The following is an 18,281-nucleotide window of genomic DNA, read 5'->3' as shown; positions in this document are numbered from 1 at the left end:
TCAGATTGCTATCTATGTCACATCTGGGTACCTTCATCTTAGGTCAGTGCTACTAAGTTCCAGTGACAGTACTGGCCTTAATCTTTTTGCACACTAAAGTTCTAGTTTTTGTTTATTGTCCTTCACTCTAGAGTGGAAACTCTAGTGTACCTTGTGTATTTTAGTCACTACTATATCAGAAAATCAAGTATGCCATATGGTAAAAGTTAGTAAAAGGTACATTAATCTTTGACCACTCAAAATACTCTTTACTCCCTATTCATGGCTACCTGCATCTAACCTTCATCCAGACTTTTCAAACAATAAAAATCTGATATTCTCTTCTCAGGAAGACCTGTCAGTTTAGCTTGTCTACTAATGTACTCCATTTGTTTCTCTACTCCTTTTTCAGCATCTTACTTCCTGGCCTTAACTTTTTATCATTCACTTTGCTAATTCTCAACTCGTACTCGCCTCTCTTAATTATGTCCACTCTTAATTTGCGGCCATTAAACAGTTCAGATAGACTTGGAGTCAGATAAATTTCAGTTCACCATTTGTTACTTAAGTGACCTTGCAAAGGTATTAACCTTTTTTTTTTTTTAGTCTGTTTGCTTTTCAGTTACCTGAGCATTGTTATTAAATAAAATGGTTACGTCCAGATATTTTTGACTCCAAGTAATGAAAACTCTTAAGTTGCTTAAGTAATAATAGAAAGTATAGGAGTGACCCTAAAGCTGATTGAGTTAGCAACTCAACAGTTTTATGATGTATCCATATTTTTTTTCATCTTTGTCCTCTGCCATCCTCAGCTTACTTGCTTAGCTTTCCTGATGTCTACTGAAGCATTGCCATAGTTCCAGGTATTATACAGTCATAACTGTTAAATGGAAGAAAAAAGTTTCTTCTACTAGTATACATTCCCCTTATCCTAGCCCTGACTACCAGCCAGATTATCCCTGTCTTGACTAGAACTGAGTCACAGGTTTTATGCTTGCAAGTGTCATACTGGCTTTTGAATAATTTAGAACTGAGTCACACAGGTTTGTGCTTGCAAGGATCATACTTGCTTTTGAATAATTAAGACTCACCTCCTGGGATGAATGAGAAACCCCACTTTGCTAGTAATAGTTATTATAACTACTACATTTATGAGTCCTTGGATCCAATCCTTGAACTTCTAAACAAAACAAAATAAAACAACCCTTCATTCATTCTAGTACTTTCTTTAAGTGTCATGGTTTTAGTTTTACCTCTATTCCTCTTATTTTTTTCCTTCTGTCTGGACTATTTCTTGATTACCAGACTCTTTTCCAACTGCGTACTAGACATTTTCATGCATTTTGAACTTAGTATTTCCTATACTGAACTCCCCAACTTACCCGTGTTCTCCTCTAATTCAGTAAATAGCTGAAGCTGAAAAACCTTGGCTTCATTATTGATTTCTCACACATCCCACATCTGATTCATCAGGAAATCCTATTGACTATCTTTAAAGTATATGCAGAAGTTGACCACTTCTCACCACATCCTCTGCTATGTCATGTTCCAAACCATCTGAATTATTACAGTGCATTCTTTTTTTAATATTCATTTTTTAGGTATATATGGACATAATGCCTTTATTTCATTTACTTATTTTTATGTGGTGTTGAGGATCAAACCCAGGACCTCGCCTGCACTAGCTCTACCCCTGAGCTACAACCCCAGCCCCTACAGTGTATTCTTATGGTCTTCTGCTCTTCCTACTAACCATTCCCATTCTTTTTTTGTTTTTTGTTTTAACCTTTATTTTATTTATTTTTATGTAGTGTTGAGGATCGAACCCAGGGCCCCACACATGCTAGTAGGCAAGCTGTCTACCGCTAAGCCACAACCTCAGCCCATCTTTCCCATTCTTTTTTTTTTTTTTTAATATTTATTTTTTAGTTGTAGCTGGACATAATATCTTTATTTTATTTTTATGTGGTGCTGAGGATTGAACCCAGGGCCTCGCACGTGCTAGGTGAATGCTCTACCACTGAGCCACAATCCCAACCCCACCCATTCTGTTCTTAACATAGACTCCAAAGTGATCCTGTCATTCCCGCTGTCCCCCCACCCAGTATCAGAAATTGAACCCAGGAATGCTTATCCACTGAGTCATATCCCCAGCCCTTTTTGGTGTTTTTGTTTGTTTGTTTGTTTGAGACAGAGTCTAACTAAATTGCTTAGGGCCTCACTAATTTTCTAATGCTGTCTTTGAACTTATGACCCTGCTGCCTAGCTTCAGCCTCTGGAGTCACTAGATTACAGGTATGTACTGCCATGCCTCACAAACCATCATTATTCTTATCAAGCATTCTACTTTATTCTCAACTTCTTAGAAATAGATGCCTTTAAAATTTTTTTTTTTTTTTTTTTTTGTAGAGGGTCACAATACCTTTATTTTTTTTTATGTGGTGCTGAGTATTGAACCCAGTGTGAGGCAGGCATTCTACCACTGAGATACAGCCACAGCCCCAGAAATAGAAGCCTTTTAAAAACATTTTTAAGAGAAAATTTATAGCATTTATGAACTTGGTCTTTCTAATCCTTTTGCCTTCAAACTTACAAATTTGTCTTTATTTCCTTTTGCTCTCATAGCCAACTTCTAATTTTGTGCAGATCTCACCTACTCATACTTAACAAGTCTTCTCTGAGATATTACCTGATTACTTATTTTCCTAATGTATCTAAAATATCTTTATATATCATCTTTTTAAATCATTTACTTCCTCTCTTGACCATCTTAAAACCTCTTTTATCCCCTTGTTATTATAATTCTTTATTCTTTCCTTAAGACAACTTTTTTGAAATACTAAATTTATTATCTCATTTTCTTTGTACTGTTCAATTCACTGTTATCTCACTTTTTCTTTTATTGCTTACAATTCCATCTACCTTAAAATTATTGTAAAAGAGTAAATGAATTTATATGTGTATTTGTAGAATACTTTTAGAATAATTTTTGCGTAGTTGTATGATTAGCTACTACTACTGAAACCAAAATCATTCTAACCCCCAAGAATAACTTTCATATCACCCTTGACTTCCCTGTGTTCTTCAAAAAATGCTTTCCTCCCTTTGGTTTTTGGGACACTAGTAGTATCAGGGTGTTTTCAATTGCAAGTAGTAGAATCTTTTAACAGAAAGTCCAGTGATAGGCAGCTCATTTAGAGATGCAACAACACTATCAGAGAACCTAACTTTTTGCTGTATATTCTGCCATCTTACTGTGTCACAGATGTCTACTTTCAGGGTTATAAGATAGTAAGCATTGTATTTTCATCATTCAAAACCTGGAAGGCAATGCTGGGGTTTCTGCTAGGATTTTTCTTTCAGGGAGGAAAATCTCCCCCACAGTTCCCCAGATCATTTCTCTTACATCTTACTGGCACCAGTTACTGGCAAAAGAAAATGTGATTACTATGATTGACTTCAACCAACATGAACCAATTCCCAAAGACTGGAGAAAACTTCTACCTTCCTTGAGTCACTTACTTTATTCCTGGAAGAAATTAGATAGCTGTTAGCCAGAAAGAAGATACGAATGGCTGATTCACCTGGTTAATCTCTAATGATTCCTTAGTTTTTTCATGTTTTCGCTTTACTGATGTGATCTATACATACTGGTCATCTCGTTTCTTTCCAAAAGTCATTTCTTTTTCACACTTAAAAATATCACTCGTGATTATTCTTTCTAATTTTTTTTTTTTTTTTTTATCTCTAGCTCTTTCTTTCTAAGCTTCAGTTCAGAATATCTGTTTTATGGACACCTTCATCCACATTTAATTTAAGTGAATATTTACTAAGTTTTAGGGAGTGAAAAATAAATCTTGCACTGTACAGTTAGGCATTTTTGTTGGAGGAATTAGCTAGAGAAACAGGTTATTACAACACAGTAGTACTTAGAAAGGCAATCAAACAATAAAACTTTCCAAATAGAAGTAGCATAGATGAAGGGGCTGTTAATAGAGCCATAGGCCTGTTTATAATGGAACTTGTCTTTCCCTTCAAACATTGTCCTGTATTCTGCATTTTCGTGAAAACATAGCTGTGCACAACTTTATTCACTCCAGAAACTGATAATCTGAAATCCTTCCTTATCTATATATCCAGCCAGTTGGCAAATTGTATAGATTCTACTTTTTATTATAAATTTTTTGGTCTTTATATCATGGTCATTGTACTTTAGGTCTCAATTACTAATCTCTGATTTATTCACTCAGTGAAAGTTCATTGAACAGCAGTATATTGTAAAGGTTTTATTCTGTTGGTTCGAGGAGGAAAAAGAGAGAGAAAGAATAAAACAAGATCTCTCAGGGAGGTTTCAACCCAGTGGATAAACCACCATGGTGGCACAGTCCTATCATCCCAGCAACTCAAAAGGAGGATTGCAGAGACCAGCCTCAGCAATTTAACAAGAGTGTCTCAAAATAAAATAAAAAGGGTTGGAGGTATAGCTTGGTAATAGAGCAGAACACTTCTGGGTTCAATCCTCAATACTGCAAAACAAAATTAAAAAACCCATAGTGAGTAAGGCATCAATAAACCCTTATTTAGAGGGGGTTTTTTTGTAGTGATAGAATTGAGCTATAGGGTAAAAGTGAATCAGGGGAACTCAACCCAAGCAGTACAACTAGAGTAACAAAGCAGAAATAAAGTAGGTGAAGAGTTTCTGGAGTGGGGAAGAGGGGATACACCTACATACACACAACCTGTTTGCTTTATCTATAACAAATGTCACTTCAAAGGCACAGCCCTTGGTGCCTGTGTACTTAATGTTGCTCAGAAATAATTTTTAAAAACTTATAGTTAATTTAGAAGATTCTTAATTATGGCACATCATTATATAGTTGATCATCATTTCTTGCCAATTCTGTATTTATAAATTTACCTAATAAACAAAATTTATTTTTATCCCCAAATCAATACTGAAGGTGTTCTGAGGTCATTTCCAGATATGTGGGTATAAGAGTAGCAATTTGAGCCTTATGAATCAGCTGAGGTTGAGTAAGTTAGCACTGTGCATTCTTGTTTCAGCTCTTGTACTGTAAATGAGTCTCTTTTTCTGTAGTCTATTTAGTGAAATCTTTTTTTTTTTTACATCTTTCAGCTTTTTTGGTGATATCGCTATTTAAAATGGCTCCCAAACACAGTGTTGAGGTGCTGTCTAATATTCCTAAGTGCAAGAAGCCTATGTTTTGTGAATCCAGATGTTGTGGCCCAGAATTGTAATCTCAACAAGTCAGGAGGCCGAGGCAGAATTGCAAATTTGAGGTCAGCCTGAACAAGTTAGTGAGATCCTATCTCAAAAAAGCCTGGAGTTGTAGCTCTGTGGTGGAAAGCTTGCCTACCCTGTGCAGGGACCTGGGTTCAATCCCCGGTACCACCTCCTATAGTCTGATGTGCCTTATGGATATTTATGTTAAATAAGCTTGTTTAGGTTCATGACTTACAGTGCTGTTGGCTATGAGTTACTATTTGGTAGAAGAAAATGTGATCAATCTGTCAGGAATCTTAACTGTATTTCCTTAGGGATAATGATTCAGAATTTGCTAATTCAGCATCCCCTGCAATTTTATCAAATGTAAGTATGGCAGATAATGTGAATCGACTGCTTTCAGGGTAAATGTGACTTTTGGGAAATGGCCAAAGTCATTTATGGCCAGGACTGAGGAGTTTGATGGGAATGGTTAAATTAAGCAAAACAGTATGATTATTAAGTAGTCTTTCTCAGAGTTTTGTTTTCTACCAAGGATTGAACACAGGGGTGTGTTCAGCTACATCCCCAGTTCTTTTTATTTATTATTTGGAGACAGAGTGTCACTAAGTTACTTAGATCCTTGCTAAATTGCTGAGGCTGGTCTTGAATTTTCAGTCCACCTGCCTTACCCTCCCAAGTCTCTGGGATTACAGACATGTGCCACCATACCCAGCTTTCTCAGTTTTTTTTTTTTTTTGTAACATATGTACTGTCTTTTGATAAACATCTTATCTGATACCTCAAATATTCTAATATAGTCTCCTTAGCAGACATGTCTAGGTTAAGAATTAGGGTGCTGGGGCTGGGGATATGGCTCAAGCGGTAGCACGCTCGCCTGGCATGCGTGCGGCCCGGGTTCGATCCTCAGCACCACATACAAACAAAGATGTTGTGTCCGCCGAAAACTAACTAACTAACTAACTAAATAAATAAATAGATATTAAAAAACCAAAAAAAAGAATTAGGGTGCTGGGGTTGTGGCTCAGTGGTAGAGTGCTCATCTAGCACATGTGAGGCACTGGGTTCCATCCTCACCACCACATGGAATAAATATGACTAAAAGTATTGTGTCCATCTATAACTTAAAAAAAAAAAAAGAATTAGTCTACAAATTTTATTTCATCATTGACCTAGCAAGAAGACTTTGACCTTTCATTTTCTGAATTCTTATAGTGAAAACCAGAGTTTTAGAAAAATTTGCCAGATTCAATAGAATTTTATTGTATTTAATGCTTTTTTTAGAGTACCCTCTTCTTCCATCAAGAATAGTTTATATAAAGCAGGAGTCAGCAAACATGGCCTGTTAAGGGCCAGGCAGTATGTGTTTTAGGCTTTGTAGGCCATACAGTCTCTGCTTCAACTATTTTAACACTACCACTATATAGCAAAAGCATCAACAGACAGTAGTAGTTTTTGATATATTTAATTTAAACCTCTTGAGAGCAAGGGACTATGTCTCATACTATTTTATCCTTCCTGGCACAAGCAACAGTTTAACATAATTGGGTCTTGATAAGGTTTGCCTTGATATGCTGATTTAGTACAGATAACAAAAAGACTTTTTTAAGTATTAAAAACTCAAATATTAAACTCATCCACTTAACATTACTTTAAAAACCCTAATTTTTAAATCTATAAATATCCTACTCTAGGCAGTGGTAGTAATTTGAGCTCATTGTAATTTGAATTAGGCAGTCAGTAACCTGCTTTTATAGTAGTTGATAAATATTATAGAACATGTTGGCTTATTTTTATAAATGTTCTAATAGTTATTTTTGGTAACTGTCAATAAAGTCTTTGAATCGTTAAGGGTCATAGTAGGAGTGGTTTCATTATGTCTTCAGGATGTAACAAATATAATTCACAGTTAAAATTCAATACTAATTTAAGTTAAAAGAAATCATTTTACAGTTGTGAACGATTTAAGACTTAAACTTGTTAGATAATCAGTTTGTTACTATCTTAGCTAAGAGCTTAACAGTTCAGTGAAATAGCAGCATATTTTCTTCCCCTGCCTCACCTCTTGTGCTGCAGACATTTTTCTCCCTTTTTCTCTGTACTATTTATCTTAGGAACTGCTGGTTTCACTTTGACCACATACTACTTTCTTCTGACCATCCAGTTAAGATGCCTTCTCTATCCATGTATGACAAATTTAAAAAAGGAAAGTGAAAATCACATAAAGTTCTAGTGTTGCTTTAATTGGAACATTATGAAAGTATTTATCAACTGAACCTATATAAACAGAACCATTCCTATTAGTTTACTTTAAATATAAATCTTCATTTTTTGTGTAAAAGGAAAATAAAATACTATAAGTAAAAATGCAAGTGAGAATTATATATATATGAGATAAATTCATAGGCTAAGATTTCTGAAAAATTGGTTCATTAGCAATGGTGATTAGAAAAAATCTGTATATCTATACTTTGTATACAGTAGCCATTAGTCACATGAGGTTGTGAAGCTTCTTAAATGTACTATTCAAATTGAGATGTTGTATAAATGTAAAACAACCCTCTGGATTCAAAGATTTAGTCCCCAAAGAGGCATGTAAAATTGTCTCACTGAAAATTTGTATATTTCATGTTCTTGGATTTACTGGGTTAAATAAAATATATTATGAAAATTAATGTCACAATTTTTTTTTTTTTACTTTTGATCTAGTGAAGCTATAATTTCTTTTGACTTCTAATTCACTGTTAAAAATTAGTGTAAAGAAAACATTTTAAGTGTTTTCCAAAATGGTAGGAAACTTTATTAGCTGACCTGTATTTACTGGCTCTCTTATAAACTTGTCTGTGACTTATTAGGATACACTTAAATGTATTTAATAATAATTTTAATGTCACAGAATAAATCAGTGCTATACTCCAAAAAAGGAAATATATATTTTTAAGTGTAAAATATTTCTGACCCCGGAGTATCTACAGATAACTAGTAGTTTTAATAAAATTCTTAAAGCAATATTACTTTTTCCTTAGTTTTTAAAAGCATATACTTTTTTTAAAAAATATATTTATTTGTTTATGTATCTCTTAAGGAAAGTATAACTTGTAGAAGACAGTAATTATTAGATGGACTGTAATTTTATTTTAGGTAATTATTTAGATATCTGAAAAGCAAGCCATAGATTTAAATAAATGCAACCTCATACTCCTTAATCTTGAGGGACTATTAGAACAATGTCTATTATTGAGGTATTATTAGAACAATGGAAGTGTTTTATAAACTATAAAGTATTATATAAATGGTATCATGGGGAAGGCTAGAATTTCTCTTTTTTTGACACTGTGAGACTAAAATTTGAAATAAGGGTCTGAAAAAGGCACTGGACAGTGACATGATCTTGCAGGATGTCTGAGTACTTTGAGGGTGAATCTGGTATTCACTTTAATGCTTTATTGCAAGTTAAACTTCCTGAGTGAAAGGAGACTATTTTTGGTACTGGGGATTGAATCCAGGGGTGCTTAACCACTGTGCTACAATCTGTAGTCCCTTTCATTTTTTATTTTGAGACAGGGTCTTGCCAAGTTGCTTAGGGCTTCACTAAGTTGATGAGGCTGCCTTTGAACTTGCATTCTTCCTGCCTCAGCTCCCCAAACTGCTACCACTACCTTATTTTTACTTTTTAAATTCTTTTTATTTTTTGTAGTTGTAGATGGACAGAATGCCTTTATTTTATTTATTTTTATGTGGTACTAAGGATCGAACTCTTAAATACACATTTATTGAATAAACTTTGATCGTATCTCTTCTCCATTTTCCCTAAGGGCTGTTACTGCTGTTTCCTTTGTAGACTCTTCCTATTTCTGTCATGATAATTATTTTCAAAGATAGTTATTCCTTCCCTATAAAAAAAAATTCCCACATTTATCTCATAAATACTTGAATGGCCAAAATTTAATCTAACAGGAATATGTAATGGTTTTTCAACACAGTGGTAGACAAAACAGCTTAGTCTGAAAAAGTGAGTGCAAGAATAGATGTCTCCAATGTACTATTTAATAATCACATTGATCCACCACCCCCATTTTATTTATTTTCAGTAACTATATTTATATATATATTTTTTTTATCTTTTAACTATTTTACATGGATATATAATTATTTTTGTCTTTGAAATTTTTTATCTGGATACATAATTATTTTTATCTTTGAATTGTTTCCTATGGATAAAATTCCAGGTGTGATGTTTATGGAGCATCTAAATATCATATTTAATGGCTTCTTAATGACTGTTGCCAAATGTTTGAAAGAATTATTTATAAAAATTTACAAAGCTGTGAGTATGCAGGTACCTGATCATTTTACCAAAACCCAGCCAGACTGTTTTGTTTTATTTTATTTTGTGGTCTTAAAACATGATTATATCTGCTTCCTTGTTAACTTGAAATACCCAAATGACTGAATCAGATAAGTTTTTTTCTTAATCCCAGCATTATCTAATAGAACAATTTCATGTTTTTTATAGACAATAATGTCAGTGCTCCTTTGGTAATGAATATTTAAAGAAATTTCATTTGAAATTTTTATTATTTTTTTAATCTGCTTTAGATACTGAACCATGTACTGAATTCCAACTTGAAAGTATGCTTTTTAAAAATAGAAGTCTTTCAGTGACTTTCAATATTAGTATTTTTCCCTAAATGTTCTGGATTTAAAAGGTATCTTTTGCCATTAATTATTCCTTGATAAGAATAAAAACCTTGCTAACTACCTGACAGATCTTTGTAACCTGTACTGTTAAATAAATGTTAGAAATTTCTAATGCTACGGTGTTTTTAGAGAGTTTTGAGAAACGAGAAATCATAGCTGTTACAAGGTACAAAGATGAGCCATTCAGAAAAAAGTGCTGAGTCATCATTGTTGGCCTATACTGTGTGTGTGTGTGTGTGTGTGTGTATAAAATTACCATTCTTTAAAGATTAACACATGGTTATCTCCTTTTTGTTGTTATTGTTGTTATTTTTGTTGGTGGTTCTGGGGATTGAACCCAGGGGCATTCTACCACAGAGCTATATATCCCCAGCTCTTTTTTAAAATTTTGAGACAGGGCTGGCTGGTCTGGAAGTTGTGAACCTCCTACCTCAGCCTCCCAAGTAGCTGGGATTATAGGTGTGTGTGCCACCACACCTGACCTTTTCATTATATTCTAAACATATATGTCTATTTTCTAGTAAAGTGTTTGTGTGTGTGTGTGTGTGTGTGTGTGTGTGTGTGTGTGTGTGTTACTAGGATTGAACCCAGGAACTAGCACATGCTAGGACAGCACTCTGAGGTATACCTCAGACCTCATAGTTTTTTTTCCCCCATGTTTATAGACACTGACTATGAACTGGATACAATTCTTTTGAAATTTTCTTATTAATCTATTTTTTTCAATATTCTATTAGAAATGGAGGAGCAGTTATAGAGTACTTGCCTATCATGTGAAGCCTAGGGTTTGATCCCCAAGCACCACAGAAACCAAACCAAACCACCCACCAGTGCTCCCACCAAAAAAAGAAAAAAGAAATGGGAACATTTTTTAAAAGATGAGAAAACCATACAGATAAAAGATATTATATACATGAAAATGTCTCAAAATATTAAAAATATGAGGAAACAGGCATCAGAGGATATATAAATATGAATGCTGTTATTTAAACTTTGTTAATAAAAAACAAAAATTTTATAGAAAATAACCATCAATATTCATAGAAGAAAGGAATAGGAGATAGACTAACATTTAACAGAATTACCTAAACTGGTATGATGGAGATTTTTTTTTTCTGTGTTTTCCAAAATCTTTATCAATGAGTATGTATTTCTAATTAGGGGAAATGTATTTGAAAAGGAAAACATATTTCCATATTACTGCCCTTTTAAATAGCATATCTAGATTTTAGTTTGATCTTAATAAGGAATATGAGTATGTATTATCTGTAACCTGATACTTTTTTCCTAACTTTCCTGCATTACAAAAATTCTTTAGTGACCCCAGGAGTGGGGATGTGGGGGTGAGTCTCATGCTGTTTTAGTTTAAATTAATAGAAAATTCAGGTATTAAGTTTTTACAAAAAATACTGGTTTCCTAGAGCTGCTAACTCTTGTATACTACAAAAAATCAAAAAGCTAGTTCAGATCATTTAAGTCTTCATTTTAAAATACTGCTTTTTAACTTTATGATAGTCTTTTTACAATGTAAAATTGATATAATTTGAGTTTCTGATTGATAAACCCCAGGAATTTTTTTAAATGAAGCAAATTATTTGAAAAAATTTTAAAAACCTATATTTTAGTATTGTATGTTTTACAATTAAATGACTTAAAATTAAAATACCTAAAATAAGTTCAAGGCACTTGTATAGTAACTTGATAACATGGAATGCTTAATGGCTGTAATTATTTTTGTGGCTTTTTCACCTAGAATGGAGTAAATAAATATGTGGTTATAACATTCCATGTTGAAATACTGGGTTTGTTAAATCTACTTAGCCTCTTAAATAGGAAATAAAAATGATAGAGCCAGAAGGAAAATGAATAGTTAATCACGGAGGAGGAGAAAACATAGCTCAGTACTTTGACTAGAGGCAGCTGGGAAAGTGACGTCCTGTAGCATTTGCTGTTCTAGAAAGTACAGAGACACGTAGTGAAAATGGGAGGATCCAGAAGGAGGCCGTCTCTTGTGTAGTGTATATTTATCTGTTAAGTGAGCTGTTGGGAAGGAATTGAACACGGAGACGCTGTCTGCTTGCTGCCTGAAGACAGCTAGCTAAATTGCTGATTTGCTTTAACTTTTAAAATACCCAGCTTGGTTTATTTTTCTTAGAATCATATTGCTAAGACTGGGGACGCTGTTTTCTTTCACAAAGGGAAATCTAAGTTCATTTCAAGGCATTCGAAATGGGGAAAGACTATTATTGCATTTTGGGAATTGAAAAAGGAGCTTCCGATGAAGATATTAAAAAGGCTTACCGAAAACAAGCCCTCAAATTTCATCCAGACAAGAACAAATCTCCTCAAGCAGAGGAAAAATTTAAAGAGGTCGCAGAAGCTTATGAAGTGTTGAGTGATCCTAAAAAGAGAGAAATATATGATCAGTTTGGGGAAGAAGGTAAGTATTTTGTGTGTATCTTTTTGTTTCTTCATCTCTCCTTTCTTAGACTTGTGGTTATCATTAAATTAGATCCTCGGACATGTCAAAAATAAACAAGTTATAGATAAGAACAAGATTTCATCCCTGATTATATGAATGAGTATTGCATAGCTATGAATGAAATGTCCTTGTTTGCCTTTTATGGGGGATTTTAGCATTTTGTATTATACATACTCTACCATTAGACTTTTGTTGTTAACACTGTATATTTAAATAGAAACCTTAAATTCCCATACCCATCAATGAATTTTGTCAAAAGTCTTATGCAACCTGTTTTGTTTTCTGATGTATTTTCTGCCAGAATCAATAATGATTTAAAAATTTTTTAAGATTACACGTTCAAATTCTGGGTACTTTTATCTTTTATTCACACAAACAAAAAGAAGATTTTTATTTTTTTATTTTTTTATTTTTTTATTTTTTTGCCTTTCTTAAAGCAAGGCTAGTTTAGACTGAACAAGACAAAGTCGTCTGTTTTAGAAGCAGAAGGCGCAGGCATTTAGCTTCTAGTTGTTTTTGGCATTTTGCCTGGAGAGGAAGGAATTTTCCTGATGTCATAAAATACCAGAACAAGTTTTTAGCTTAATTGTAAACAGTAATTGTGTGCCAAGAAAAATGAGATCCCAGAAATACAGTTTTTGACCTAAAATGGCCACCTAGTTAGAACAATTACTGATTTTCTTTTAGGTAACAATTCCTTCTGAAATTTTACTATCTAGGTGTAGAAGAAAGCATGACAACTTCCCTTTTCTCTCCATGCCATACTTTTGTTTCTTACATTGTGTGATCAGAAATTAGTGAACACCATAAATAGGGATATATGTGTGTGTATATATATATATATATAACAATAAAGTAAAGCTATTTTAAATTGCTAATTAACAACAACAACAAAAACCTTTTAATTCCTACAACTCCTGGTATATTTTCAAAATTTAAAATCGATATTTTATTATTAGTTTTTCTCTCAGAATGTTTTTTAAATTATTGTAGCTATGAAAACTTTTTGTTATCCCTTTGCTTTCTTTATTGCATTTTAACATCAGATTTTGCTAATTAGAAGTATATTCTTAAAATAGAGCCAAGCAGAGACTTATCATTTTGAATTAAACAAATTAAATGGAGACAAGCAGGGTGATTGTGTTTAAAGGGTTTTTACCTCTTGTCTTGTTTTTCATTTTCATCTGTAAGTTGCCAAAATTGAAGTTTATGCTGCTTGTTTTGGTGTGGTGAGGATCTGCAATGTGAGGTCTTGTAAATATAAAGGGACAAAATAGTGCATATTCCCTATGGCCATACTACTCAAAATACCATGATTTGGTTCATTTCAAAAGCTAAGCAGGATTTTGAGATACTATCAGTAATCTACTACTGTTTTTGAAGGAGTTATTTATAATTTTGTAAAGAAATCTGTGAACATGGAGTGGCACTGTAAATTCACATGAAAGAGTAGATATCCACTGCTTTAAATCTAAGGTATTTGGCTGCATCTATCTCATTGATTGCTCAAGTTTCTGTGACAAAGCCATAGGGATTCAGGTTTATTAAGGATATTTGTCATCAGAATTTTCAAGTCACCAAATGGTACAGTTTTCGTGGCTATATTACTACTTCTTTTTTTAAATATTGTTTTTTAGTTGTAGATGAACATAATACCTTTATTTTATTTACTTATATATTATTTATTTATTTTTATATGGTGCCGAGGCTTGAACCTAGTGCCTCACACATACCAGGCAAGCACTGTACCACTGAGCCACAATCCCAGCCCTTGTATTAATAGTGCTTTTCTTGAGTAATTTGTTTTTTCCAAGTTTGATTTTTATTGGTCATCAGTGAGTGAATTTTTAAAAACAAAATGAGGATCATCTATATGCCTTGAATCTTTTTGTTGTTGTTTCTAATTCAGATAATTGGTATAAGCTATAGAAAGAAAGAGTGGGGAGAGGATATGTTTTTTTATAAACATTGAATTATTCACAAATGTTCCATAGTTATAGATTACTTGAAAATACAGTTAAATAAAGGTATTTGAATTATTTTTTAGAATTATTCTTCCTTCAAAGAGAAGTATCATTTATTATTTGACCTTACTCAGAATATCTCATTAATTTAGGGGATGGGAATGTAGCTCAATGATGGATAGGTGCTGGGTTTGATCCTGAGCAGCTCATCCCCTTTAGATATACTGTGAAAGTGTGGGAAAACATTTTTTTCTTGGCTTTTTATTACTCTGTCTGGCCTGCAGGCCTGGTTTCATAGGTTTCTTTTTTTTTTTTTTAAAGAGAGAGAGAGAGAGAGAGAGAGAGAGAGAGAGGGGGAGGGGGAGGGAGGGAGGGGCGGGGGAGAATTTTAATATTTATTTTTTAGTTTTTGGTAGATACAACATCTTTGTTTGTATGTGGTGCTGAGGATCGAACCCGGGCCGCACGCATGCCAGGCAAGCGTGCTACTGCTTGAGCCACATCCCCAGCCCCTCATAGGTTTCTTTAGTAGTAACAAAATACTGAATTTTAGGACTATGGAGACACTATCAGTTTACTGGATATTCTTTTCCCCCACTTCTAATTATTATATTCTTGGAGCTGGTACAATAGAAATAAAGAATCATGAAATTTAGTTGTTACTAAATATATGTATTTAGGAATTAAGAGAATCATTGTGTTCTGAAAAATCTCTAATCTGTAACTTAAAATGCTTTAATTAAAAAAGAAAATGGACAGAGATAGAGATGTTTTAGCTAGGCAGGATGACACAGGCCTGTAATCCTCCCAGTGACTTGAGAGGTTGGGGCAAGAGGATTGCAAGGTGAGGCCAGCCTTAGCAACTTGGTAAGACCCTGTCTCAAAACAAAAAGGGCCTGGGATGTAGCTCAGTGGTAAGGTTCCCCTGGTTTCAACCCTCAGTATCCCCCCAAAAAAAGGTATTTTAAACTTAACCTATTTATGACTCAACAATTCTACTCTTAGGAATCTTAATCTATAAAGGAGAAACAAAAACATATTACACAAGACGTACCTGAAAGTCCATAGCACCATTATTTGTAACAGCACCAAATAGAAAACATCAAAAGTAGCATCAATTAGTTAGTGAATAAAGAAAATGTTTGACCCAGCTATTCCTCTTCTGGGACTATACCCAAAGGACCTAAAAACAGCATATTACAGGGACATAGCCACATCAATCTTTATAGCAGCACAATTCACAATAGCTAAACTGTGGAGCCAACCTAGATGTTCTTCAGTGGATGAATGGATAAAAAAAAAATGTGGCATTTATACACAATGGAATATTACTCGGCAATAAAAAATAATAAGATCATGGCATTTGCAGGGAAATGGATGGCTTAGAGCAGATTATGCTAAGTGAAGTTAGCCAATCCCCCCAAAAAAATGCAGAATGTCTTCTCTGATATAAGGGGGGTGACTCAAAATGGGGTTGGGAGGGAAAACAAGGGAGGAAGATCACCTCTAGATAGGGAATAGGGGTGGGAGGGAAAGGAAGGGAGAAGGGGAATATCATGAATGGTGAAAGGAGACTCTCATCATTATACAAAATACATGTATGAAGATGTGAATTTGGTGTCAGCATACCTTATATGTAATCAGAGATATGACGAATGATTGTATAATGGTGTATTAAGAACTATAATGCAAAATAAATAAACTTAAAAAATAAAAAAGTAAATAAAAAAAAGAAAATGTATATACATCAATGGGATACTATTTAGTAGTTAAAAGGACCATTTTACTGAAACATGCTATAATATGAATGAACCTTAAAAAGTGCCAACTGAAAGAAGCCATTATGAAAGATTACATATTATATGATTCCATTTGTATGAAATATTTGAAAAAGGCAAATTCATAGAGAAAAAAGCGGATCTTCTTGCCTAGGGCTGAAGGTAGGAATAGGGATTAGCTACAAATAGGAATTGGAGAACTCTTTGGAATTATGGAAATGTTCCATAAGTGGTTTGTTGATGGCACAAAACATATTTACAAAGAGTGAATTTTAGGGTATGTAATCAATTTTTAAAAAATAAATTTTCTCCGTAGTTAAGTCCTTTGAAAGCAAAAAAACAGAACCACAGAAATTTAGGATTGGAATTTGAACCACTCTCTCCCAAAGTTTTAGGTGTAGTTCTGAATAGTCCAGTGAATGTTAACAGAGGTTTGCATTAAAAGATTAAAAAAAAAAGATTTCTAATAACATCATTCTAGTGCTCTAGCATGTTTCTAATAACATCATTCTAATGCTCTAGCATGTCTTTTTCTTTATGCCTTCCATATTTTGTTTACTGCTTACAGTTTACTCAATTTCCTTCAAGTACTAAAAAGTAGTGTTTATATGATTAAATTTACATTTAGTTTATTAATCTTTATGCTAGCTTCTTTAACTTATATGTTTAATCAATTGAATCTCTTTGGTATTTATCATTACATATTCTAAAAATATGTAAGTCAATGGATTTTTGTGAATTAAACTTTAAAGGATCTCATATTCTATAACTCTAAAGTCTTGTTGTAAGTCCGGATTTTTACATATTAGATCTCCTTAATGTAAGAGTTATTTAAATAGTATCATTTTTTCCTTGAAATTGTAATTCTTTTCCAGTATTTCTTCTTTTGATAATCTTTTAATCAAGTTAACTAACTAGTGGAAGTCATTGCTACGGACAGTATTCCCAATAAATATTTGTTTTTAGATAGCAAATTTGTTGGTTGGTTTTAAAAATAATAGTAGACCTACTAATAGGCAGATGTTTTAGAATGCATTCCTTGATCACACAAAGAGATGATGGTATCTAGAAAATATTTTGGGTGGAAGAAGAAATCCAGTTTAATATTAAAGTTTTCCATTAACAGTTAAACTGCATATGATTAACTATAGTTGATGACATGCTTGTTATAATTCAAGTGCTATATTGCAAATGATACTTACATAATAATTCATGTTGTATAATAGTGGCATGAATTTTGATAGAATTTTCTCAGCTTTGTAGTAGCTTTGTTCTTTATCTGAGCCATATAATTGACCATTTAATATCTAGGAAAACCTCAAAGCTGCATTGGAGGCTTTTTGTCAGTTTTGCTAAACAATACTTCAGACTATGTATGAATCTTTTTAGGGATTCAGTAATCCTGACAGAGTTACCATTTTTGGCAGAGTGGGGAGAGGTTTTAGGGAAAGCCAAACCCATGATGTAATAACTTAAAATGTTATTCTTTCCATGAATTCATTATGGCTACAAAGCATTTAGACTTTTTGGCTTGTAGAAAGTTAGATTAAAAAGCTAATTTAACCAATTTTCTTAACTTTTTTCAAATTTTTTCCCTTGTACTAGTTGGGATTGAACCTAGGACCTTAGACATGACAGGCAAGCACTGAATCACTGATCTACATTTCCAGTCCCTAATTTACTTTACTCTCCAATAAATAATTATACTCTATGAATCTGTGTGATGAAGGATAAAATTATTGAAATAATTCATTTTAGTTACTTGGTTATAACCTTGAGTTATATATGTATTCTTTCATTTAAAGAAATATGTCATTAGCTTTTAACATGGGGAATATAAATGTACTAGTAAAATTTATAAAAGGGAAGCTGGGCCCAGTGGCACATGTCTTTAATATTAGCAACTTGGATTATTTTATTTTTGGAACTAGGTGTCAAACCCAGGATCTCTAACATGCTATGCATAGTACCCTATCTCTGAGCTACACCCCACCTATTCCCAGCTACTTGGGAGGCAGAGTCAGAAAAATCTCAAGTTCAAAGGCCAGCCTGGACAACTTACTGAGACCTTGTCCCAAAATAAAAAGGGCTGGATATGTTGCTTAGTGGTAGATTGACACTGCACTGGGTTC

General features: G+C 33.4%; 1 protein-coding gene across 4 annotated transcripts in view; it reads left to right on the top strand.

The window, feature by feature from the left end:
• Positions 1 to 18,281, top strand: part of DNAJB4 (DnaJ heat shock protein family (Hsp40) member B4) — a 35,667-nt gene that overhangs the window by 10,291 nt on the left and 7,095 nt on the right. The window contains exon 3 of one of the 4 annotated variants that reach the window (XM_081307711.1): positions 12,124 to 12,365. The exons of 2 other annotated variants lie outside the window; for them this stretch is intronic. In XM_081307711.1, the coding sequence (XP_081163837.1) occupies positions 12,155 to 12,365 (211 nt within the window). In that variant the 5' untranslated portion in view covers positions 12,124 to 12,154. Of the gene's footprint in view, positions 1 to 11,918; positions 12,366 to 18,281 lie in introns of those variants that run through there. One more of the 4 variants, XM_081307710.1, reaches the window with a different exon arrangement.

The sequence above is a fragment of the Spermophilus citellus genome (genome assembly GCF_964194105.1).
Source record: "Spermophilus citellus genome assembly, chromosome: 9".
NCBI lineage: Eukaryota > Metazoa > Chordata > Mammalia > Rodentia > Sciuridae > Spermophilus > Spermophilus citellus.
Note: the sequence above shows the minus strand (reverse complement) of the source record. Positions and strands in the feature narration are given on the sequence as shown.